Source organism: Lissotriton helveticus, chromosome 3_1 (assembly GCF_964261635.1).
Source record: "Lissotriton helveticus chromosome 3_1, aLisHel1.1, whole genome shotgun sequence".
Classification (NCBI taxonomy): Eukaryota; Metazoa; Chordata; class Amphibia; order Caudata; family Salamandridae; genus Lissotriton; species Lissotriton helveticus.
In genome coordinates this window covers 544,095,679-544,121,922 of record NC_136061.1, presented here as the reverse complement: position 1 = coordinate 544,121,922, position 26,244 = coordinate 544,095,679, and the positions used below count along the sequence as shown (strand labels likewise).

Genomic DNA, 26,244 nt, shown 5'->3' with positions numbered 1-26,244 from the left:
AGCCTGGTATTTGACCTGTCTTTGAAGCGCTGCAAATTTGATAAGTTAACCCCATGCGCGCTACGCTTTTTCCCGCTGTGCGCTGAGAATCGCGGAATCCCGTGGTTCATGACGAGCTGAGCTCGTCATGAGCGTACGAGAGGTGTACCTCATGACGAGCTGAGCTCGTCATCAGCGTGGAAGGGGTTAAATGCAGACTTGGAAGGCATCTCTATTTATTGCATGCACTTTCACGACCCACTAAAAATCAACTCTAGTCTCAACCCACAGTTTGGGAATCGCTGGTCTACATCATTTCCTTGGAGGCTTTTATATGGCACTTAAATGCATCTGTTTTTTTCCATAAAGGGTCTTGCTGCCTTCCTGAAAGCCATTGGTTACCTAATTCCCTTGATGGATGCAGAATATGCTAATTACTATACCAGAGAAGTGATGCTGATCCTGATAAGAGAGTTTCAGAGTCCTGATGAAGAAATGAAGAAAATTGTGTTAAAGGCAAGTTTCTGATGTAGTTCTTGTGACTCTGGTGGGACTGCATGGGAATGGATATTTAAACTTTGATACATGTACAGCCTTAAGGTGATATTGGTGCATTAAAGTTCTTTATAAAATAGTGTAAATTAATGCGTTCTCAGGCTCTTTGTTCAGTAGAAAACTATTTTGGAAGCCCATGGACATGTAGGCTTCAGATTGCCACAATTGCGGCTTGCTGTGCATGGTTGTTAGCCACCAGATCAAACCTCTACAGAACTTCATGAAGTCATTGTGTTTCCTTGCTATGTGTGACTTTCACTGAACTCTTGAATATGAGAGTCCATTGGGATTGCTCCTCATTTTTACTGTACTGTTTCTGAACAGAAATAGGGTCTGTCGATGGTCAGATCTTGGACCCAGCTGGCGCCCGCACCTTTTGGTTCCTCCACCATTGTCTTATTTTCATCTGCTCATTTTACTTGTGAAGCAACGTCCTGTTCTACAGTGAACGTTTATAGCTAGACTTTGAGGCTGTTAATTTACTCTTGTGTGGAATTTAATGTTCCAAACTTTTTACTCTTAAAACTAGCCCCCACCGCGGTGTGGGAGAGCCCGAGCTGCAGGGTCGGGAGTTGGCCCTACATGTACTTTTTCGGGACCTCTCCCCCCTCATTGCGTCACTGATGGTAAACCTTAATTACTTGACTGGGATAGCCATGGGGAGTAGCTTGGTTATCCCTTTGAAGTGAAGTAATATTGGTGACCTAGTGATAAGTGACTGTACACAGAGTAGCGCAAGACATCTACAAATGCACACAATCAGTAAGTGAAACACACGACTCGAGGAAATACACACCAATTTATAAAAATAGCAAGAATATTTATGTATGTTTAAACCTCAGTAGAAAATCGTTCAGGTAAGTACGTTTTAAGATTGGACATGCTAAATCCCAGTTTTGCCTGAACCAGGTAGGGGTCCCGGAACAACCTGTCACTTTGATTTTGTTTTTGCTCTTCACGTATGTGACGTTTCACATAAGCACTCCTTAGTTGTTTTTGATGAAAGCGTGAGGGTGACCATGTCAAAAAGGGGTACTTTCCTACAGTGCATTAATAAACCTTTGATTGTCCGCTTGGCACATTTAGCTAAAATGTACATCTTTTTGCTGTTGATGGATGCTGTAACAGGACTGTTGTTTTCTAGGTCGTTAAGCAGTGCTGTGGCACAGATGGTGTGGAGGCAAATTATATCAAAACCGAAATACTTCCGCCCTTCTTCAAGCACTTTTGGCAACACAGAATGGCATTGGATCGAAGAAACTATCGACAGGTATGACTGATAGCGCTGTTAAAGTGGATAGAAATAGTATTGTAAGTTTCTTACGCTGTATTCATCAAAAATGGGAAGTGGTGTTGTGATTGGCAAATACGCTTCCCTGCTTTTTGCCACCTAATATTAATTATGTTTCAGCCTTAATAGCAATAGAGGTAATATTGTGACGGGTGGTAATCACCCTGAGCAATTAAGTTAGTTGTCCTCTTACATGGTGAAATATATGGAGAATGAAGGATGACTATCTGCACTTGGCCTCACTGGTACATTGTTTGATAGTTTTAAATTACTGTCTTTCAATCACTTGCTGATTGTTTGCTTTGTATGGGAGGTGATGGTATAAGAATGAGCTATGGTGATATTTTATTCTGGGCAATCAGATTAGTACTGCACATATAAAATGAAATGTTAATTTAAGGTTTATTTGAATTTTCTTCCCAATCAAGTTATTCCCTGTTTAGCGCTTTCCACTCAACTCTGACCATGTCGCTGGCTAGAGCTCTTACCAGCTGTCCCTTTGATTACAGATAATAGCAAGCCATCTGGTACACCACCAGTCCATTCCATGCCTCCCTCCCCTGCTCCCTAGGGGTATCTCAGGGGATGTAGGGCGGCAGCAGCAACAGCCATGATCGGAGTACACAGAGAAATGCTATAGTATCTGTATTCCCTTTTGTCTAAATGCAGTACAAATGTGCAAACCGTAAAAGCACCAGACTTAAAATCTCTGGTGGGCTCTTCCTTCCTCTGTCCTTATTTGCATACGTTTGTTGTTCAGTGCGTCTTTGGATTATGCCTTTTTTTTTTTCTTCTGGCGTTCCTCTGAATTCACCTGTTGCTTCTACTACCCCTTCTCGGCCAGTTTCCTTTTGTTTTTTACTTGGAAGGAACTCAGGCTATTCCCTTTTCTGGTCTTTGCTGGGGTTCCTTTCCTTTTTCTCCTCCAATTATATATATTTTTTTGTTGCTTTGTCATTATCCGTTTTTTTCAGAGGATCAGTGTTAACAGTTCAGTTTTTTGGTCAACTTCTGTTCTGTTTTTCTGTGATATTATGCTTGAGTTTATAACATTTGTATTGAGTTACGCAAGTACATACTGGTGTACATACTGGTGTGCGATACAGTCCAGCCAAAAAGCCAAAAAGGGTTTGCAGATCGTGTTCTTACTAGAATCCTACAACTTGAGGCGTGACAGCAATATCTCCAACCTCCTACCCAGTAGGATTTTTTCTATCCTGTTTTATTGTGGGCCAGCCTAGCCATTAAAGATGGTGTTGTGGGCCATCATTTTTAGCCATTAAATGTTTTATCTAGACATCTTATTTGTACCTTTTGGTCATTTAATAATTTTTTTTCCCATGAGAGGTTAAAACTGTAGTTGGCAAATGGGAAGAAGTGAATGCTGTGTTTTGTCTGAACAACATTCTACTTTTAATATAATGATATAAAAGAAGATTCTAGAAAGGGGTTCTGCTTTGTCACACACACCCATGCTACAGGGTCCTTTGGTTATATCTTTCATTTGGCAATCTATGATCCAGGTTATGTGTAGAAATCCTTGCTATGTGCAACATAGTCTATCCAAAAACACTGGAATTAGCTTAAAGCTGTTGAGATTTGTCTTCAAACCTATTGTGATGCCATTCTGTGGTCTTTAAATAAAACTTTGTATTTTAGTTGGTTGATACCACAGTGGAGCTTGCAAATAAAGTGGGAGCTGCTGAAATAATTTCCAGAATTGTAGATGACTTAAAAGATGAAGCTGAACAATACAGAAAAATGGTGATGGAAACTATTGAGAAGATCATGGGAAACCTTGGGGCAGCAGATATTGATCACAAGCTTGAAGAGCAGCTCATTGATGGTATCCTCTATGCCTTTCAGGAACAGACCACAGAGGTATGTTGTAACATTGACCCTAAAAGTTCAGTTTTTGAAAGAATGCAGTGTACTGTTGAGGGCATTTTTGAATCTATGGTTGGCTTTAAAACCCACCTTGAATGATGGCCTGTTAGATGTATGTATAGAAAACGCCAAAGAGGATATTTAATTTAATTTTTTTTTTATTTTTTAAAACAAAAGTTGACAGTAGTTGGGGTGGGGCTTTTTTAAAAGTCTTTGTTTTGGCAATAGATTTTCCAATAGATGTGTAATGTAATGTCCAGTTTTCTCCTTCACTCTGGTCTTGCAACGCCTGTTATACTAAACCCTCTGGTAGTTTGAGGTAGGCTGACAGTCTCATGAGCGCTTTAATAATGAGAACAATTGACCATGGGTTGAGAATTGACTTGTCACTTGTTCCGTGAAGTCCTAAAGGAGAAAAAAGTGTTTAATGTGTGTTCCATTCTATGACCGGAGGACACTAGAGTCCTTTGGGTAGGTTTCTTGGGGACAGATCCGCTGTCCTCAGGAGTGCTTACCTCGGGTTCTGGAAGTCGCTGGCTGCAGGACAGACATAGTCTTCTTTTGCAGGATCTTGGAAGCTGGAGACAGGCTGGTAGGGCTTCAGCCAAGTCAGTAGGCGTCTTAAGGTTTTGCTGCACATTTTCTTCATCCTTCTTAGGTTGTCCGGAACTAATTTCCAGGACAAAGGGGGGCCACTTACATACTTTAGGGGAGCTGCAGGTAGGACTAATGGGCACCTTGCCTTGGGTGACTACACCCTCTGTTATGTCAACCTCCTGTGTGAGGGGGGCATAGTCCTATTCCCTGATTGGAAGGGTCTTCCCATCTTCAAGATGGTGAGGACTGAAATGTATGCTTAACCCTCACCTCCCCCAACTTTGGGGTGGAGTTGGTAGAGGTGGGCATACAACCTATTCTCCGTAGGTTTTCCAACCCAAAGTGGGGATGTAAACCGGGGGCTGCCATCTGCTGCTAGCAGCATCAAAAACAGGGGTTTGTATTACAAAGCTTCCCTCTTGAGCTCTGTGCCCATTCTGGGGGAGGAAGTGTGATAACACCACCCCGAATGTGCTTTGTCTCTGGCCCCAGACGCAGTTCAACTCCCCTCTGGACTATCTCAGCCCCCTGAGCACGTAGAAAGTCAGGAGAGGTATCGTTGGAAAGGGAAGAATGGTACCCCTCCCTAGTGGATCCAGGAGTGCGATTCCCAAGCAGAGATCCACCCACCAGGGAGGGGGGAGCAGCCCCTTAAGCAAGGGCCTTTGCTCCCCCCATATTAAATTGGGCACGTTCAGTCTTTCTGCTCTCCCCCTCCTTCCCCCCCCCCCCCCATCTCCCCCCAGGGGCCGGAATTTAGGGGTGGGGGCTGCCCAAAATTGGCATTCTAATGTCCCCCTAAACTCCAGTCTTTCTGCCGCCCTCTCACCAGAGGCCGATAGGGCAATAGCCTCTGATCTGCTCGGGGGGGGGGGGCAGAAATCCCTCTAGTTCCCATGCATTGGTTATATTTATACATAGAGGTGGGGACAGCTCAAAATGGGCATGCCAATGCCTCCACCCCCCAGCCTTTCTGCCTTCCTCGGGAGGCAGATTCGGGCAATAGTCTCTAAACTGTCCCATCCCCCACAACCCACCAGGGAGGCAGAGAGCCCACTAGGAGCCAGGGATTTTGTTTAATTTATACCTGGGGTGCTTGGCTGGCGGTGTGTGTGGATTGCGTTTGGCTTATGGTGTGTGTGGATGGCGAGTGGCTGGGGGTGTGTGTGGATGGTTGTGTGCGTGTACTGACACTTTGCTGGTGGTGTGGCTTGCATGGATCCCCCAGCGTTTTCTTACACATAATCCCCCGCAAACCTCAAATTTTCCTTCCATTTCTGTGTGGGTAACTTGTAGGATTACTGTGCAGCATTCCCCTTGGTTTCCCGAGAAAAATGATACCTCACTTGTGTGGATACCCAAAGTAGCGTTGGCCGAAAGGCGTATAAACCAACTGCCCTTTTAGACCCGTTTTGTGCCCTCCTCAATTTCCACTCGTTTTTGGCCCTTCCATGTCATAGGCACTTTGCCCATCCACACAAGTAAGGTATCATTTTTATCAGGAGACTGCGGGGAATGCTGGGTAGTAGGAAATGTGTGACTTTTAGTTAGTGGGCTTCGAAAAGCCGACCACAGCTTTTTGTGTGGCCTAGAGCGTGTAGTTACGCTCGCGCCATCTGGCATTGCTCGAGGGCATCTCACTTGCTCTCCTAAGCGCCTCGCTCCGCCCCTCCTCCACCGCAGAGCGCGCCTTGCGGCCGTGCGTCTTGATTGGGATGTGCACAAGCTGCTTTCAATCGATTATTGTGAGAGTAGCAAATCTTCTTTATTTTGGACAGTATGCTGCTAAACTCTCTAAAAAAATATTCACGCATTTTAATTACTTTATAAAAGTGCTGTGATCGCGAATTAGAAACCATTAGGATGCTACACAACTTCTCAGTGCATTGGAAGGTCGTGAAAGGTATCCCTGTAGACAGTTCACTTAGCTGCCTATTTAAGTGGTGACGTCTGGAATGTTTATGCGTCTTCAGAAAACACGCACTTCTGCTCTTTGGACCTAACTTGTTAAAGGCACGTCTCTACGCTGTGTTTGTAAATCTTTTAGCAGACCCTTCCTTTACTTTCACAGAGATGGTGAACAATAAAGAAACTGTCAAATATGCGTCGTCCTCTTACACGAATGCTTTTTCCACGACGCACGGGCGAGGCTCGAGCGGTTTATCTGCGTGTAATGCCTGCCCTTCCCTTTGTGACGTTTGTGTGTTGACGGAAGCCGCACCTTTCTGCGGCTGCTACAGAGGATATGGTGGACGGACCACCACCACCAAGGTTCTGCAGGCTCTGACATCTCGGAACACCCCATGGGAGAAATTCCCCGATTTCCCCCCCCCCCACACACACTTTTTGCCTGATAACTGATGCACTTTTCCCTGGTATGCCCTGGGTCCCTGCCAATCGGGTACCCAAGGCCTGTGTTCCTTCCCTAAAAACTGTACCTAAACCCAATTGGCATCTCTGGCCACATGTCAGCCCCTAGTAAATGGTACCCAGGGCGTTGTTACCAGAGAAGACCCCTAAGTGCTGCAGCACTTATTGTGCCACCCTTAGGGGTCCTCTACCCTGCCACACACACACACACTGCCTTTGCAGGCTGAGTGTCCTGGTGCAGAACTAAACAAAGAGTCGACATGGCACACATCACTGTGTGCCATGCCCACAAACTCACTGCCCTGGCATACATCAGCCACCTCTTTAGCTGGGTGCCCTATGCCAGTGGTGTGGGCACAGGTGCATGAGCCCTGTGCCCCTACAGTACCCAGGGCCATTCCTGGACATTAAGTGCAGTGATGCCCTTATATGGTGGTGGGAGGTTGTCATTGCGAACTCCACAGCACCATAAGGGCTACAATGAAGGCTGGCAAGTTTGATATCAAACTTCTCAGCACATTGAACCCACACTGATGCCAGTGTGGGATTTTATGTAAAATGCACTACAGAGGGCATCTTAGAAATGCCCCCTGAAACCTAATACTACAATCCACGTCTTGTCTGAGAGGCTGCCACACAACAGACATGTTGCTGGACCCTGGGTGGAGAGCTCCCGCTCTCCTGGGCCTGCAACAATGCACATCCTGGGACGAGGTGCCAAGCTTCTTCCCCCAGCATCGGCAGGGGAAGCTTCAAAGGCATACTGCTCTTGTGAGCTTCTCCAGACCACTTGCTGTACTCAGAAACTGGCCCCCACCAGTACTGACCCCCACTCTGGCGGGAAGACTGGCGGGATATCCTATGCCAGAAAGGGGGGTGTGCCACCCTGTGCCAACCCCACCCCTCAGGTGGGAGAGGCGAGGTGAAGCACGTCCCCGGGCCCCAGCCATCTTGAAGATGGGGATCCCTGCCCAATCACAGCTAAGCTCCTGCCTCCCTCCCACAGGAGAGGAGCAGGCTAGGGGTGTACCCACCCCAGGACAGGGGCCCATTGGTACCTGCCCTTGCCCTACCTGCAACACCCCTAAATTCAGTATTTAGGGGCACCCTGAACCTTTTTTCCACAGATCCAGATTACGAAAGAAGATCAAGGAACAACAACTGCTGTGCAGCTGCTAAAAAGAGGAAGACACCAACTGATTTGGCCCTAGCTCTACTGTCCTGTCTACCCTCGAACCTGCTCCTGTTAAACCCCGGCATCTCCAGTGGTCAGCAACCTCAAAAACTCCGGAGGACCTGACTGCCTTGTGACTGACTACCTGGGTCTCCCACAAACAGTGTTACTGCTTAAAGCAAGTAACCAGCCCTGGCATCAGCCCGGGACCGCAAACCCTTCCCACTCTGCACCCGCCAAGCCTGGCCTGTGCTGGAGTGAATCAAGACCCTGAGGATGTCCCTCCTCCCCCTGCGATTCTGACTTGGAATTCAGTGCCCAAGGACCCTCCTCGACGACCCCCACTACGCCTGCAGCCTCAGGACAAAGGACCCCTCCGACCGCGACCAGCAGGGAATAAGATTTCCCAACCTCAAGACACCCCTACACCCGTCGCCCCAAGTCCCCCTGTGCCCAACTCCTGGGTGCCTACCTATCCTCCAAGGTCCCAACTTATCCCTCGAAGTGTTGGTCTTTCCAGAAGATCTTCCGTCCCCGAGCCTGCAGCCTTTGTTCCCTTTTCAAGATCTCCATTGAATAACATTGAGCGCCGACGGCTTAAAAGCGCCCTGCACCCAGCTGCCCGAGTGCCCCTGGCTGTGCAACCTGACCCTATTCTACTTCCCCATTTGCCCTGAGCAAGTGACCAGGAGCCTAGCTCCCACAGCCGCGTGGCCTGCTAGCCAGCAGCCACCAACTGAAGGCCCCCTGCCTCTCATTGGATAACATTGGGCCTAACTACCTCTGCACCTGGCTGCCGCTGAGGGTGTACCAACTGTACCTACCTGACCCTGCCCCCCCCTCGAGTCTATGCCCAGAACCTTAACTTCACCAGTCGAGTACTCGCCTGAAAACCGATGACTCACTTTCCTGCCATAGGGTAACATTGACATGTTTGACTCGAAAAATCTTCTAAGTGTGAAGTTTTGAAACTTTAAAATATTCATCTAAAATCAGCAGAATAACGAATTTCGAATTACCCACCTGTGATCAGGAGAGATGCAAGTACTGTACCTTGTAGCCCAATACTGAACCGCACAAGTATCATAACCGTGTTTGCTAGTGATCTAAATTTCTTCCATAGGAAACCATTGACTGTTCTGTGAATTACAAATATTCCTTACAAATCATACCAACTACTAAAACGTACCTGCCTTGGGTAGCGACCGCAGTACTGGATTACAAAAGTAACGAGAACTTACTTTACCTGTGCTTTGAATTTCCTTCCATTGGATAACATTGCTAGTTTTTCCCTGAAAAGTTTCAAAATGTCAACTTTTAAAATATCTTTATATTCTTTAAAAGTCATTGCAATAACTAAAACGTTTTTGTTTCAGATCTATTTTATTTTCAGACTGAAACACAATTAACAAGTCCGACAATACACAGCGTTAAGCCTACAACCCTATATAGGGCCGGCTGCGTCAGGAAAGGTGTCAGCCACTAAGGGCAAGTTATAACACAGCGTTTAGCCTACAACCCTCAGGGGCCGGCCGCGTGAAAGGATATTTAGAAGCAAAGCTATAGGGCCGAACCTATATGAAGACCCCATGGGAGCCACAGCTACGTCTGACAGGTAACCAGCCTTAAAAAAAAAAAAAATAGGCAAATCTAAACAGAGAAGAGCCAAGAGGAAAGGAAAAGAAAAAACAGGCGGTAGGACAGACCAGAAGACAGAAGAGGGATGTGTGCAGGTAGGGGGAAAGATGCATGACATTGCATATGTTAGCAGGAATCCGGTCCATGGGGGGCACCGCAAGCAAGTAGGTAAGTTCTTAATGGGCTGATGGGAGCAATCTACCGGGATCGGACAGAACAATCGCATCTTCAAAGAGACTCAGCGCCCGAAGCCTGGTGGGCATATAGCGCGCAAGCTCAACCTTGCATAGATATGTAATCAGAGGCTGCCAAACAGCCTTAAAGCGGCAATCGCTTGCCTGCAGCCGCCCTGTGAAGGGCTCCATTGCTATAACCTGCCACAAACGCAGAAACCAAGCGGCAACTGGGGGAGCTTCAGTCCGTTTCCAATATAAGGCTATGAGCGGTTTAGCAGCCCCCAACATGTGGAGCGCCAGGATCCAGTCACTCAGAGTGAGTGCTTTCAGACCGGCGGGTTTAATGCCCAATAAAATCTGGTTTGTGGCCTCCGGCAGATGGAATCCCAACGCCCCCCTAATGTAGCTGAGGACCTCCTTCCAGAATGCACAACCCGGAGCACGCCCACCACACATGTATGAAGTCCCCAGATGCAGTCATACAGCTCCAACACAAGAGAGAGGTCGCAGGATACATCCCGTGCAGCCTCAGTGGGGTATAATACCATTGGGTCATTACTTTATATGCATTCTCCCGCTGTGGAATACTGCGAAAGATTTTGGGAATATCTTGCCTAGCTGGCTCTACTGCGCAGGCGTGATGTCCGATGCAGATGTCGATTACCATTGCCACGGATGAGTGGGCACTACTGGAGGGTGTTGCAGGATCTGATATATCCGGGATATCAGTCCCTTGGATTCATCAAAGGAGCGAACCAGCCTTTCGAAGGGGGTGAAGGCGCAGGTAGCTGCCTGTCGCATCTCGGACCCAGAAACACAATGCCTCAGCTGTGCGTACTGCTGGCCGGCCTCCGGAGGGACACGGAACTCCTCCCTGCACTGTACAAAGGTCTTGAGCACTCCCCCCTCATATAAGTCACACACCGCCCTACATCCTCCCTTCGCCCATTCAGCAAAGGCGCGTGTACGGTGGGCCGGTGGGAAGTGCGGGTTTCCTTCCAGAGGGGTGTGCGGAGAAGGAAATATTGTGAGGCCTCTGTGCTCCGCCACCCTGCCCTGTCCCCCGTTTTGGTGGGTACCGCTATATACGCACTCCTAGAGCGTGCCGTTCGAAGCAGCCATGTAAGGTCCCATATGGTGCGCCCCATCACCACCCGATCCATATGCAACCACACCTTTTCACTTTCCGTCGTTGTCCATTGCACCACAAAACGGAGGTGCGAGGCCCAGTAGTAGTCCACTAGGTTGGGACAAGCCAGCCCCCACTATCACGTGGCGACATAAGAAGCTTCTGCGAGAAACGTGGTCGGCGTCCGCCCCAGATAAAGGCTGTTAGGTCTCGTTGGAGACCTTGTATATGATGCAAGGGAATGGGCGTGGGGAGACATTGAAATAGATATAGAATTTTAGGGAGGATCGACATCTTAATGGCATGGAGTCTGCCCAACCAGGAGATCGCTAGGCGTTCCAGCGCCGTAGATCCTCCAGGACTGCCTTCCGACACTCCCGCCAGTTTACTTGCGTCCACGTGTCCAGAGAGGGAGTCGGCTGAAGGCCAAGGTAGCTTCGCATTTGTCCTTCTCCGAAGTGACCCTTGCCCTGTCCGACAGCTGAATGTTAGCGATATGGTTCTTGGCCGCCCACACCCTCAGACGCCGCGCCAACAGCCCGCCCGCCTTGTCACCCCCATCAAAGTACCGCTGCTTCAGTGCCAACAATGCCTTCTCAGCCCTGTCGTGCGCAGGATTCTCAGCTGACCCCGAAGGTTAGTAAGCCGTCGCCTTGACGCCAGTGAGGAGCTATCCTGGTCCTGCTTTTCAGCTGTTTTGATATCTTCTGTAAGGCTAGTTTCCAGGATCCGAGCCTCACGCTCCCACGCAATTACCAGGGAGGTAATGTGACCGCGGATCGTAGCCTTGAAGGCATCCCACATCACCGGGAAGGGTGTCTCCGGGAGGTCGTTATGTGCGAAGTAAGAGTCAATGGCAGCCCGCAGACTGTCAACGTCGTCCGGGTCCCGGAGAATACTCGGCGGCAGGCGCCACCGCGCTTGGCGAGTGGGGCAAGCAGCCGGGTCCTGCAGGAGCAGCTCGACATGCGCGTGATCCGAAAGCGAGATGTCAGACAGAGGACCAATAAACAGAGTGTGGAAATCGCACTCAGGTTTTGAAGATTGGGTGATCTGAATTTAATTTGTATGGTAGGTGGTGCACTCGAAGTGAACCCCCCTGTGCTGAGGGTATGTAAATCTAAGATGGCGCTAGATCCCTTAGGAGTAATGTCTCCTCGAGTGCATCGAGGAGACGTTACTCCTAAGGGATCTAGCGCGATCTTAGACATAGAGGCCCCCAACATGTCCCGTACCAAAAGTGTGGGAGACAAATAGATAATCTATCCGGGAATAAGAGCGATGTACAGGGGAGTAGTACGAGTAGACCTGCAGCTCCGGAGAATGGTACCTCCACACCTCCAGCAAACCCAGATCCGCGATCCGATTGCGTAGAACTAGCGACATAGTCCCCACCCCGTTAAAGGAAGATGCACTACGGTCTTTCTTAGGGTCCCATACTAAGTTAAAATCTCCCCCCAATATAATCGAGGAGTCGCCCTGTGGCACATGGTCCCTTAAAAGAGTTAGAAGGTATCTGTCCTGCATCTGGTTGGGCGCGTACACATTACACATTGTAAATTTGCGTCGCCCCATCTCCACTGTGACCCTAAGGAAGCGCCCATCCCCACTCCTGAAGGGCTTAGCCTCCCCCCGCCGGATTCCACTTCTACACAGTATTGCCACACCTGTCGTCTTGGTATCCGCTGCAGCCCAGAATTGAAGGGGGTATTTAGGGTGCGCCATGCGCCGCTCATCAGCTTGCTAGAGGTGAGTCTCCTGAAGAAACATGATGTCTGGACTGTGCCGGAGCAGGTAGTGCCACGTCTGTCTCCGTTTATTGGGAGAGTTTAGGGCTTTGACGTTAACGTCAAGACGTTTAGTGGGCGGGGTAGATCCCCAGTCATGGCGGGTCCCAGGCCAGCTCACGCAACAACCCCCCCATCACGCCTCGAGGGGAACAAGCAGATGGTAAGGGCCACCTCCATCCCCCCATGCACAGTGCAGCGCAGCCGCATGGGCCCCCACCCGACTCATCCAAAGTACAGAATAGGACAGAAAGAAGAGGTCAGAGAAAGACAAGGAAATAAAAGCAGGAGAAAAGTATCCAAAAGCGTTCAACAGGGCCATACAGTCCTGTTCCAGGTTCGGGACATCCTACACCCTAGGGTCAGACAATCCCTGAGATGTCACTCCCACCAGGAAGAAGGGTAGCGCCCCGTAGCCAACTGAGCCAACACAGGAGCACTCCACCCCCACCCCCCCACAATGCAAATGAGTGGCCCATAGGGTGGCTGGAGAAGAGCTCTCCCCCCGAGAGGGAGGTGAGACCACCCCCGGCACCTACGGTTGATCTGATGCACCCACAAGTGAGTCAATCAAGGAGTCTTCTGTTGCTTAGGGCCAGCCGCATCTTCCTCCAGAGATTTGATATGCTCGATGAGGTCTTGTTTCGCCTGTGACGCTGTCTGTTAATCTATGGGCGGGGTCCTGCGGCGATGTCGCACCGTGGACCAGTCTGGCTGGGCAGAGATCCTCGTTGCGATTGGGGGTCTCGAGGGACCGCTCGACGGCGAGGACGGCATGCGGAGCAGCTGGGCCGCTTCCCTGTAAGAGCGCACCACCCTGCGCTTGGTCTCCCATGTAAAGATGAGCGCAAATGGATGCCCCCATTGCTAAGGGATTTCCAGACTTCGCAGTTTTTCGGTGATGGGTTTGAAAGCTCGTCGTCTCCGCAGCGTGTTGGTGCCAAATCTTGAAAAATCTGGATCCAGTGACCGTCATATGTGAGATCCAGCTTGGCACGCGCCGCCTTAAGAATGGCCTCCTTCTCCACGAAGAAGTGAACCCTGGTGAGGATGGCCGGCAGGACTCTCGGGCGCCCAGCCGGGCCAGACACCCGATGAGCCAGATCCACAGTTGGTGGCGAGGCATCTTCATCCCCCCCAGACCTCATGTGAGAGCTACGCCACGTATGTGAGGGCGTCTTTCCCCTCCGCTCCGAGTGGAACCCCCCCGGATGCGGAGGTTGTTTCTTAGGCTCCGATTTTCCAAATCCTCTTGCTTTACTTGCAGTTCGATGTTCTGTTCTTCAAGGGTGGCCAGGAGCTGCCATATCTGCTCCTGCACCTCCGTGCGAGTGTCCACGGTCCTTTCGAGGCCATCAACTCGGTCTCCCAGATCCGTCACCTCCTTCCTCAGTTCTTTGACGAAAGAGTGCACTTCAGTGCATAGAGAGCCGATCTCCATCTTTAGGTCATGAACGCCTGCATGACCGGAAGCGACTCTCCCCCTGATGCCGGACCAGAGTCAGTCGGGGATTTTGTAGCCGCCTTGCCCCATATAGCTGCCACAGAAGTATCTTTGGGGATTTCCCCATGCGCGTCTTTGCCCCCCTTAGAGCGTGTCATCCCTGGGGCCGATGCACTCCGCAGCAGGGCCGCCTCCCAGCACACCTACAGCCCACCGCAGCACCCACCCGAGGAGACAGCAGCGCTGAGAGGCCAAAGACACTATCCAAGTAAGTCCCCAGCCGGCCAAGGCTCCACCAGCTAGAGTTGGCACAGGTAAGACCCCCAGCACCCCTGGCAGACCCCAGACAAGAGTTCTCAATGCCCAGTCGTTTGTATGCGGGGAACCAGTGCGTCAGGGCTCCCCCACGTCCCAGTAGGGAGTAACAGGTGTGACTGCAGGCAGGACCAGGCCCCCCTACTCCAGCTCCGGCCCACTCAGAACTCTCCTGCCCACTCAGAACTCTCCTGCCCAGGGCCGCACCGAGGCCTCCACGCTAATTCGCCAGCGGGAGGTCCGCAGAAACACCGCACCCAAAGGGACTACTGCGACACCAGGGTCCGTTCCGCTCTCCACGCTACAGTGACCACACCGGTCGCCAAGGCGGCAGCTCACCCCCACTCAGCAGTCCATGGGGCCAGAAGCAACCCCCGTGCTCCAGCCCACCCGGGTTCCACAGGCCGCATTAAGGTCTTCTGCCTCTGTCAGTCAAAACGGTCACCAGCAGACAGGCAGGTCACCCGAGGCATGCGCCGGGCCTCACCGCACAGCCCCCCCTGCCCCCAGCAGCACAGGCAGCAGCCAGTCCGGCCCTCGGGGACGAAAAGCCGTGGGGAGCGCAGCATGTAAGGGCCCCTCTTTCTCGCCAGGCTCCCTCCTCGTCAGTAAACAGTAAGAAGTCCCCAGTAGGCGGGTGGGCTCCAGAACATCACTCGCGGCCCAAGCAAGGATCCGCAGCCAGTCCCAGGAGGGCCCCACTCACTGCCTGACATGCTCCATCTCACTTCCTCAGGCGACCAGAACCTCCCGCTACAGGACGGCACGGCCGCCAAAGCAAAATGGCGGGCCGCCCCCACTCGGCGGGCGAAGAAGATGGCGGGTGCGGCTGCCTGCCTCCAAAGGTCCTCAGTCTGCTGCCAATGCAGGAGCCCCTGCTGCCGCCTCGTACCTCTCCCAGCCGCCTGCTCCCCAGTGCATGCAGACGTCCGCCCTCCAGAGCGACTCCCGCACCGCTCCGGGGCGACTCCCGCACCGCTCCGGGGCGACTCCCGCACCGCTCCGGGGCGACTCCCGCACCGCTCCGGGGCGACTCCCGCACCGCTCCGGGGCGACTCCCGCACCGCTCCGGGGCGACTCCCGCACCGCTCCGGGGCGACTCCCGCACCGCTCCGGGGCGACTCCCGCACCGCTCCGGGGCGACTCCCGCACCGCTCCGGGGCGACTCCCGCACCGCTCCGGGGCGACTCCCGCACCGCTCCGGGGCGACTCCCGCACCGCTCCGGGGCGACTCCCGCACCGCTCCGGGGCGACTCTCGCACCGCTCCGGGGCGACTCTGCCCAGACCTGCCACTGGAAACCGCCTCACCTACGCAGCCCCCCCAGCACTCAGAACAGGACCGGCCCGGCACTCTCTCCACCCGGACACCCCCTCCGCCCAGACACCCCCTCCAGTGTCCCATTCCACGGTCCACTCGGCAGCAGGGCCCCGGACGTCACAGGCAGGCCGCAGGATCGCAAGATGGCGGCCGGGTCTCACCAGGAGCCGTCACACGACCCAGGCAGGACAGGTTTCCGTGCCAAGCTGGGGCACAGTAGCCTTCAACCAGGTCCTCAGTCCTTCCACCTGTCTGGGGCTCAGTCCACGCCCCCCAACAACCACCAGACTGCTCAAAATACGCTTAAGACGTTGGTGGCAGGCCAGTGCTCCCCAGACACGTGTCTCACTCCATTGCCGATCAGGCCACGCCCCACTAAAACGTTTTTACTAAACTGTTTTCAGCTTAGGCCCCAGGACTGATTCTAGGATCCAGTCCTGAAGTTAAAAGTAATCTATAAAGTAATCCGCTGCATTTGTGTAGAAATACCCATTGAGCTAAACGTTAAATTGTGTTTAGAATTGTTGCCTACTGCAACCATTGTACCTATTGTGTTTACAAAGTTTATTGCCTCTTTGCAAAGTAATTACATGAGAGTACTCATATCGAGAAAAGTATATTTTTTATACCTGTTGGTTCTAAAAATAAAACAACTATATCTTTGGACATGAAAACAATTGGCCTAGCGTTCAGTTCTTGAGTGTGTGAAACCTTTTGCTGACTGAGTGTGTACAACAAATGCTTTACACTGTCCTCTGGTACTGCCTTACTGCTCGACCAAGCTACCACTTTAGAGAGTAAGGTCAGACCTGACTTTAACCTGTTATACCTCTGGGGATTGTGGACTCTATACACACTGTACCTTACTTTGGTCCAGTACATATAGAGCCACTTTCTCACACCTGAGCAAACACATCAAATGTTATGGTCGTTAAAGAGAATCCAATTTTTATTATATGTTGGCGCACTGGTTCTCATCACGAACGTGTGCACATTAAGTTATGCACCTTTGTGAAACCATGAAAAGTGCAATGGGAACTGTATGCCAAAGGAACAAGCATTGGCATAGCCAATAGGTCTCGCCTTTGGGACCTTATAAGTGTTTAGACCTATATTCTCATCATTATCAACATTAAACATGCACATTAAATCATCACAGTAAAGTGACTCCTTGCTCATGACGTTTCATAGCTGTATTTAAGGTTCTCGCTCCCTAAACACCAATAAAACTTTTCATGCCTGTGCAGCCGGATATCCAGTTTGTGACTGCCAATCTTGGCATGCAGTTGGCACCTTTACCTTGTTTTATTTATTTCTGCATGTTCGCAATAAGCACTCACACGTGTGTGAAATACAAGACATTCTCAGATGAAGACACACATTATCGACAGTGTGAAAAAAACGAAAGATGACGTTTTCACCTATTTATGTGGCATGCACATTTGTTTTGGTTTACCGTTTTGAAGCTTCAGCGTCAACCATTACACAGGTTGAGTTCCACTCTAAGCAAAGAATTACATATTTATTTTAAAAAAAACACTTTTGAATTTGTTTGTGGAAAATACAACATTTAACTCTTTCCTAATATCTGTGCCCCCTTAACTTCTTTCATAGCTTCCATCTTTCGTCTTTCTACTTTTCATTTCTAACGTGACCTAACCTTTTAGTTCTTTCCGTCAGTTTTCATTTTCTCCCCTTCACTCCTTTGCACCCTAATTTCCATGTATTTTCCTGAAATTTCACCTTTCCCATATATTCATTTCTGTTTCGCACGTTCTCTGATGCCCTTTCTATTCTTCCTCTTTCCTCTATTTATCTCTTTCAATTCTTCCTTTCACCATTGTCCCTTTATGCTTTTTCTTTTCCTCTCTACTGCTCTTTTTTCTATTCTTCTGCCTAACATTCATCCAGGCACTCCTCCTCGATTTTATTAAATGTCTCCTGTGGTCCCTCTCATCCTAACACACACTACCTGTTCCCCTTCTCATAGAATAACTAATTCTCTCTCTAACTGCTTCTATCTCTCTTTTTCAAGCACATACACAATTTCTTGCTCCTTTTCTTTCGCTCTCTCGGTTTCTCTTTCTGTGTCACCCATTGTCCTTTTGGGTGCCATTCTTTCTATTCTATTGCTCCCATCTCATACCAACTATTTCTATCTTTCTCACACACTTTCTGCTCCTCTGGAGTGCATTCTGCACTTAGTGCAAAAACTACCTAACCCTCTCTGTCTTCCTGTCTATCTATTATGTGCAGCTCTCACCCCAGTCTATCTACCATGCTACATAAGTCCACTCCGCAAATCCACTCCACTCAATTCATAGCAATTCCAATCAAATTCACATAATTCCACTCCACATACATCTGCTCCACTCCACATACATCTGCTCCACTCCACATACATCTGCTCCACTCCACATACATCTGCTCCACTCCACATACATCTGCTCCACTCCACATACATCTGCTCCACTCCACATACATCTGCTCCACTCCACATACATCTGCTCCACTCCACATACATCTGCTCCACTCCACATACATCTGCTCCACTCCACATACATCTGCTCCACTCCACATACATCTGCTCCACTCCACATACATCTGCTCCACTCCACATACATCTGCTCCACTCCACATACATCTGCTCCACTCCAGAATAAACAACCATTTGAAATGTAATAGGTCTCGCATTTGTAAGGGTTTTAGCAATTGGCATTGTAAATGACTATGCCTTTCATTTGTGTTTTGAAAACCTGCCAGTGGTGTGTGAACACACACTTTGTAATTATAGTCCATGCTTGCGGGAAGCAAGTCAGCAGTACCCACACCTCTTTTTCTGCCAGCCTTGCTTCTCTAAGCAAGAACTAGAAGTACAAAGTGTGTGTTTATGCACCACTCACTTGCAGGTTTTTAAAATACATAAATGAAAGGCAGTCGTTTACTGTGCCAATAGCTCAAACTCTTGCAAATGCGAGACCTGTTGCACTGCAAATGCTTGTTTCTGCTTTCAGTTCTTCCTTGTGTATAATCTGAGCTCAAAGAGTAAGTGCTGTTTAAACAAATGTCTAAAAAGAATTAAGACTATAAAAAAGGCAAAGGTTGATGAATTAATTTACCCCTTTGTTCACGTTTACACAAATTTATATAGATTATTTTAAATGTATTTGCTTTCTTCCTAGGACTCTGTGATGTTAAATGGCTTTGGTACCGTAGTTAATGCTCTTGGGAAGCGTGTAAAGCCATACTTGCCTCAGATTTGTGGTACAGTGCTGTGGCGTTTAAACAACAAATCTGCAAAGGTACGACAGCAGGCTGCTGACTTGATCTCTCGCACAGCAGTGGTCATGAAGACTTGTCAAGAGGTAATCACTTGCAATGTTTGTTGTCCTACGAAATAACGCAAATATATTAAGGTAATTGTCTTCCAAGTTAATCTTAATATTATACATTTTCCTATTTTCTATTGACAGGAAAAGCTCATGGGGCATTTGGGTGTTGTCCTTTATGAATACCTTGGAGAAGAATATCCTGAAGTATTGGGCAGCATTTTGGGTGCACTTAAAGCCATTGTGAATGTAATAGGTATGTCACAAACTGAGCAAATGGTAAATTCTTTTTTTAAAGTTTTTTAAAAATTATTTTAAATACCCAAGAACCAATGTACAGTAATACTTTACAATTCATAAATCTATAAATCTAGTCTTAAATAAACCTTGCAAATACATGTTGAAGTGCAATTATCTAGAAACGTTGGCATCACTTGACAAATGTGGCAATTCATACAATTTTGAAATCCATTTAAAAGGCATAATACTAAAATGAAAACAATACTGTTCGAGGCATATGAGCTGCAGATTACACGCTGTGCATAGATCGCCACCTAGTGTTGGGCCCAGATGTTTGCAGTTTGTTTTTGTCCTGAAAAGTTCTTTGGAAGTCACGAGATAGATGACTCCTCCTTTGGACCACGTTGCGCATGGGCATCGGCTCCGTCCTCAGATTGTTTGATTTTTTTTTTTCCACCATCTGGCTCGGATGTGTTTCCTGCCCTCCGGTTTGGAACCGAATTTCCTTCGGCTCTCAATCCTCACCCAGTTCGACAGTATTGTTTCGATGGAGCTCCCCATCGACACGATTCTTCACCTTTTCGAAATCTTCAATTCCGGTCGTCGGCGAAGGCCTACCTGGGCCTTACTTTCTGGCTCATGGAAAGGACGCCATTCAAGAAGTGTCCTCAATGTGGGTCGAAGTTTCCCCACACAGATCTACATGAGGTGTGCAACCTTTGCCTCTCACCGGAGCACGAGGTCAAAGACTGTTCCGCTTGTTCCTCTATCCGCTCCAAAAAGACAATTCGGGACTGACTAGCTTGAAGAACCATGGCTCTTTCGTCCGCTTCGATCCCCGACAACATCTTTGACGTGCCAGAACACCAGCAGACTGAAGAAAGTGCCAGCTCCTCTGATGCCGAAGACTCAGACATTGAGGACAACATTACTCCAGCTCAACGGGTCGTAAGTAAGAACGTCCACCCCCCCCCCCCTCCCCCAACCCTTCCTCAACACCCTCAGATACCGAAGAAGCAATCTTCCTCAGCCACACCGACCGCTGCTCCGACACCTAATCACTCGGTGCCGAAGACTGGCACCGGCTCATCGATGCCAAAACTGCACTCTGAGGCGAGTAAAAAAATCGCCTAAAGGTCCCAACTCGCACGCTTCAGAGCCGGAAAAACACCCAGAACAGAAAAAAAAGTTCCAGTGAAAGTCATTTCGAAAGGTCATAGTCAAAGACCCTAGACCAGCTACCAAGTTGGTGCCAAAAAAACCTCCGGAACTGAAAACTTCGCCGAAGGATCTGGCCTACACAGAAGAGCTTTTTACACCAGATCCTACTCAAAAGACTCTTGTAAAGGATCCTAAGACTGGCCAACTAGGTCTTAGCGCCAAGAAGAGACCACTAGAGGCGCCTGCAACTCCTCCTCTTCCAAAAAAGAAAAGAGACATTGCAACCTCTCCACTGAGGGTCCCTTCTCCACCACCTCCCCATACTATTCCTCCTCCTACACCACCTCCACCACATCATTCGCCTATACTATCCACTAATCTAGATGATGATGTAGATACAGACTCTGACACAGGTGGGGGTGCACATGACCCAGTAGGGACCAATAGTCCCCTCAGTCACCTAATCCATGGATTGATTATAACACCCCTGATGTGCCTTACTTTCCTCAAGACTATGTGTATCCTTCCCCACCAGAGGACACTATAGGTTTTAAACTACTAGTCCAGAGAGCTGCCCTGTACCATGGGGTTGACTTGCACACAGATACTGTGGAGGAAGATTTCCTATTGGACACTTTTGATGATACACAACGGTCCACTGCCATTTTGCCAATGCTTGGAGGGGTCATTAAGCACGCAACAGAGGTATTTAAAGATCCTGTCAGGGCTCGGGTCCTCAACCCTCGCATTGAGAAAAAAATACAAAGCTGCCCCTACAGATCCAGTTTATATTAGAGATCCAGCACCACTAGATTCTTTAGTAGTATCTAATACACGTAAACGTGCTAATTCACAAACATCAGGTGAGGCCTCACCACCAGATAAGGAATCTAATCTCCTTGACGCCTCTGGTAAGCGCACAGCGTCACAGGCAGCTAACATATGGCGCATTGCCAATAATCCAGCGTTATTGGCAAGATATGACAGGGCACATTATGATTAACTAGAATCCATAATGCAGCATCTACCAGATAAATATAAAACCCGGCCAATGAACTCATACAGGACGGTAAAATATTGCCAACACTTCCATTCGTTGTGCCCTGGATGCCGCAGATACTGCCTCAAGGGCATTAATATCAGTGTCCTTCTGCGTAGGCATGCCTGGCTACGTATTTTAGGTTTCAAACCTAAAGTGCAAAATTCCATCCTCAATCAGCTATTTGATAAGAAACACCTATTTGGCCCTAATGTTGTATCTTTAGAGAAAATAAAAATAAAACACCAACACAGCCAAATCTATGGGAGCCTTGCAATTGCAAGCTCCCAGATGTTCTTTTCGTTGATCATCATAGAGGCAACACAAGAGGCTACGCCTCCGATAGCCCCTCAACTTCCTATAAAACCCATAGTCAATCCACATTCACTAAGGGCTACCAAAGAGGGGGTTATAGGGGGTAACAACTAGGGCAGGGGCAAACCCAACAACTCCCCCTCCACCCCTACCCAATGACTTTCCTCCGCTTCCCCCCCACCATTCCACTCCTGTGAGGGGAAGACTACAACAATTCCTTCCTGCCTTAACCAACATTACATCAAACAGGTGGGTGCGACAAATTATTCAATCAGGTTCTGTAGTAGGGGATCTCTGTGTAAAGTCATAATCTAGTAAATAGTACCGCCCATGTGCGTGGACCCCGTAGCAATCAAAAATAATCTCTTAAGCTGTCTTCATTGCAGTCCTGCATAGACACTTAAGAGAGAATTAAGACAAATAATGCAGCCTAACATATACAAGGCTACAAAGGCCACCACTTCATCAAAACAGTGAAAAGGATAGCCCACCATGTCCGGTTTAACACTATTTTACAAAGTTTTCCTCACAGGGAAAACTCCCCATCACCAAAATCCTTGAGATGATAGAGAGGAAGGGTTGGACAGACAAGCCCCCATAGGCTGCCATTATGTGTCTTGAAAAGAGATATCGTGCCTTTAAGAAACTCTCCAGAGACCCCTGTATCCCAGGATGCACAGCCAAAGTCCTTTTACTTTCAGTTTTTTCTTCCGGGTCCTGCTAGCAGGGCCCTGGAGCATTGAGCTCTCCCTTTTGGGTGATTTGTTCCAATTTTTTGCCACTTTTCAAGTGTTCTGAGTGTTTCACTCGATGTCTGACTGCTTCTTCTTCCTTTTGCTGGTGTTTTTGGCCAGTTTTGGCCACTCTACTGTCGAATATGCCAGCCTTTTTCGACAAGTGCCCGGAGTGTTCCAGGAAGAAGGCTAAATCGGACGCTCACAGAGTGTGTATCCTCTGTCTACCATCCTTTCATGTCCGTGAAGACTGAGATTTGCAGATCCTTCTCCAAGAGGACCCTGAGGGACAGGGAGAAAATTAGTCTCCAAGGCCTGGAGGTGAGGAGACAGCAGGACCATGGTGGGTCCCGTGCTTCGGCCTCAAGAAAAGGCCAGGAAAAGGCACAGATCTCCGTCGATAGCCTCGAAGACTGTGGAGAGGGATGACCACCATGCTCCCAGTCGTCCCAGGGCTCTTGGGCGAAGCAACGTCGCTGTTCGGCGTCGAGGGGACTGACGTCGAGACCTCGGACGAGGTAGACTTCAAGGACTGCATCGTCGTCTAGACACCGTCGACGTCGAGATAGGTCCGAGAGGCGATACCGCCGTTCGCCGACGTCGAGGAGACAAGAGCCGACGTCGAAGGAAAGATCGACGTCTAGGAGGCGGTCAAGGGCCAGGACTGTGTCCTCTGCCTCAGTGGTCAGCCTGCCCTCTGCATCCCAGAGCCCACGGTCGCGGAGGCGCCGGTGCTTGTCTGCAAAGAGGTCGGCCTCGAGGACTTCATCGTCGAGGCCTGCGCAGAAGAAAGTTGAGGAGAGTGGTTAGTTCTTCGGACTCTGAATATTCGCAGACCTACTCTCCTTCTAGGCCCAGGACACCTATGCCTCCTCCTCCATTGCCTAAGGGGACTCCTCCTCGTCCTCCTACTCCTCCTCCAATTCCCCCTCATCAACCTCCTCCTCCGCGGCCTGTCCAGTGGTCTCTATCTCTGCCGCGCCTCCCGTCACCACCCATGAGGCCTCCACAACCTATGGTTCCGGTTCTGCCTCCGCAGCTTCCGCCTCCTGTACGGCCAGGGGATCGCCCGAGGCCCAGGAAATCGAGGTCACGGGCCAGAGTGAGAGACCGATCAAGGAGTGACCGTCTGTCTTCGACACGGTCCCAGCACCGTCACCGGAGGGACAGGTCAAGGTCCCGTCATACGGATTCTTCCAGTGCCAGGGAGTACTTGCCCACCTTATTGGATTCCCCCCCGTACGAGGGTGTCACCGGTTGATGACATTGTGTATTTTCAAGAGGTGTTATTCAGAGGGGCAGCGAAGCTGGGGATTACGGTAACGGTTCCCACACCTTCGACATCGGTGATTTTCGAGACCCTACACAAGCGGCAGGTGTCTCGCCCCTTGTTGCCCTTGGTGCCAGGGCTGGAGGAATCGGCGATGGAGCTCTTCTGGACTCTGCCGTCAACGAAATCCGCTCCTTCCCGGCTGCAGAAAAAGTACAGGGCCTCAGACTCCGATCCGGCGTTCCTTCGATCAGACCCAGTGCCGAATTCGGTGATAGTCACTGCGGCCAGGAAGCAGCACGCTACTGCTCGTCTTCTACGGTGCCTCCGGATAAGGAGAGCCGTCAGATGGACTCAGCTGGACGGAAAGTCTGCAGTACGGCTGCTACGTCCATGAAAGCCGCTAGTGCCATGGCTCTCTTGGGTCGGTATGTCCGGTCGTTGTGGGAGTCCCTGCAGCAGTTTCTGGAGTACCTTCCGAGGGACAAGAGGCAAGACTTCCAAGAAATCATCAATGAGGGCATGATGGTGTCCAATCAGTTTATCAGCTCGGCTGCAGATTCCTCTCTCTTGGCGGCTCATGTATACTTCATGCAAAAACGTGTTGCACACCTATTTTTAAACAATTTTCTCTTCTTTTTGTTAAACAAAATATTCATCTCATGCGTGCTCACTTAAGACGTGCTAAACCCACAACTTCACGTGTAGAATTAAACCATCAAACAATATGAGGCAACTTTTTGCCTCAACATCAGTGGCGACAGCTTTTTCAATTTTGCAATTGCATCCATTTTTTTAAACTCATCCATTTTTTACACAAACTTCTTTGGTCATCTTAAACATCCTCTGTTTTTTATCATTCTCATTCTTTTAACACCTCCAGCAAGACCGCATTTTTTCTGGGTTTCTCATGTTACTGCGGGCCATCCGAACCTCTATCCAATAACATGTACTTAGGCGTGGTTCATTAAAAAGCAGTTTATTGGCCCAATGCATTTCAGACCCCACGGGTCCTTCGTCAGGGGAAAACTGTAAAAACGATCAAACACACTAATCAGTAAATGCACAAATGTGTATTACAAAATGTTATACAACCAACGTCATATGTTACACTAATCACCACTCCTAGTTTAGATTTCTTGATAGCGATTAGCCTCCCTGCTTCTGTGGCTCCTTTCTCCCCTATCCCTTTCCATCTCCTATCCTGTCCCGCTGTCCCACCATATTTTACAGACCCTTCTCCCCTATTACTCTGTTTTTACCATTCACAACCGAAATGCTCAAAACCATGCTCTGAACACTTTTTACCTTCGCGCTGTAGCAATCCTAGTTAACCAATCAACACCCTCACTCTCTCTATTGGACTCCTATGTTAACAAGTCCCACTCTCCCTACTGCGTATTTGCACTCGATCAAAATACCTCTGCACACTCCTAACCCTCATTTTCAGAATTCCTTCACAGTTGCCACATCGCCTACCTGCTACTCCATGTCTCCTCTCACTTCCCCGGCATAAATTGTAACGTACTGTGTCAGCCCCCAACATAAGGAGGGGTTAAAACATGGGGGCTGACACAGTACAGCGCGAAGGTAAAAAGTGTTCAGAGCATGGTTTTGAGCATTTCGGTTGTGAATGGTAAAAACAGAGTAATAGGGGAGAAGGGTCTGTAAAATATGGTGGGACAGCGGGACAGGATAGGAGATGGAAAGGGATAGGGGAGAAAGGAGCCACAGAAGCAGGGAGGCTAATCGCTATCAAGAAATCTAAACTAGGAGTGGTGATTAGTGTAACATATGACGTTGGTTGTATAACATTTTGTAATACACATTTGTGCATTTACTGATTAGTGTGTTTGATCGTTTTTACAGTTTTCCCCTGACGAAGGACCCGTGGGGTCTGAAATGCATTGGGCCAATAAACTGCTTTTTAATGAACCACGCCTAAGTACGTGTTATTGGATAGAGGTTCGGATGGCCCGCAGTAACATGAGAAACCCAGAAAAAATGCGGTCTTGCTGGAGGTGTTAAAAGAATGAGAATGATAAAAAACAGAGGATGTTTAAGATGACCAAAGAAGTTTGTGTAAAAAATGGATGAGTTTAAAAAAATGGATGCAATTGCAAAATTGAAAAAGCTGTCGCCACTGATGTTGAGGCAAAAAGTTGCCTCATATTGTTTGATGGCTCATGTATACTGCCATGGGATTAATCTGAGACGCCATGCCTGGTTGCGTTTGACATCGCTGAAACCAGAGGCGCAGCAGCGAGTCGCCAACTTGCCGTTCTCTGGATCGACGCTCTTTGGTAAACATGCGGATGAGGAGATGGCCCGCATGAAAGCGGAAGCAGAAACCCTGACTGCTTTTGGGTTAGAGAAGCTAAAAGAGCAGAAGAGAACCTTCTGTCCCTTCCAGAGACGTTTCGGTGCCCAGGCAAGAGGGCAAGGCCGTCAGGCTGGCCAGCAGCAGCAGTACCAGCGGCTGCCATTCCAGAAGC

The 26,244-nt window shown here is 49.2% G+C and overlaps 1 protein-coding gene across 2 annotated transcripts in view; it reads left to right on the top strand.

Moving 5' to 3' along the window:
* Nucleotides 1-26,244, top strand: part of SF3B1 (splicing factor 3b subunit 1) — a 316,805-nt gene that overhangs the window by 100,934 nt on the left and 189,627 nt on the right. For both annotated transcript variants that reach the window (XM_078680435.1, XM_078680436.1), the window contains exons 16-20: nt 349-495; nt 1,679-1,804; nt 3,485-3,706; nt 18,844-19,026; nt 19,135-19,246. In XM_078680435.1, the coding sequence (XP_078536561.1) occupies nt 349-495; nt 1,679-1,804; nt 3,485-3,706; nt 18,844-19,026; nt 19,135-19,246 (790 nt within the window). The remainder of the gene's footprint in view (nt 1-348; nt 496-1,678; nt 1,805-3,484; nt 3,707-18,843; nt 19,027-19,134; nt 19,247-26,244) is intronic.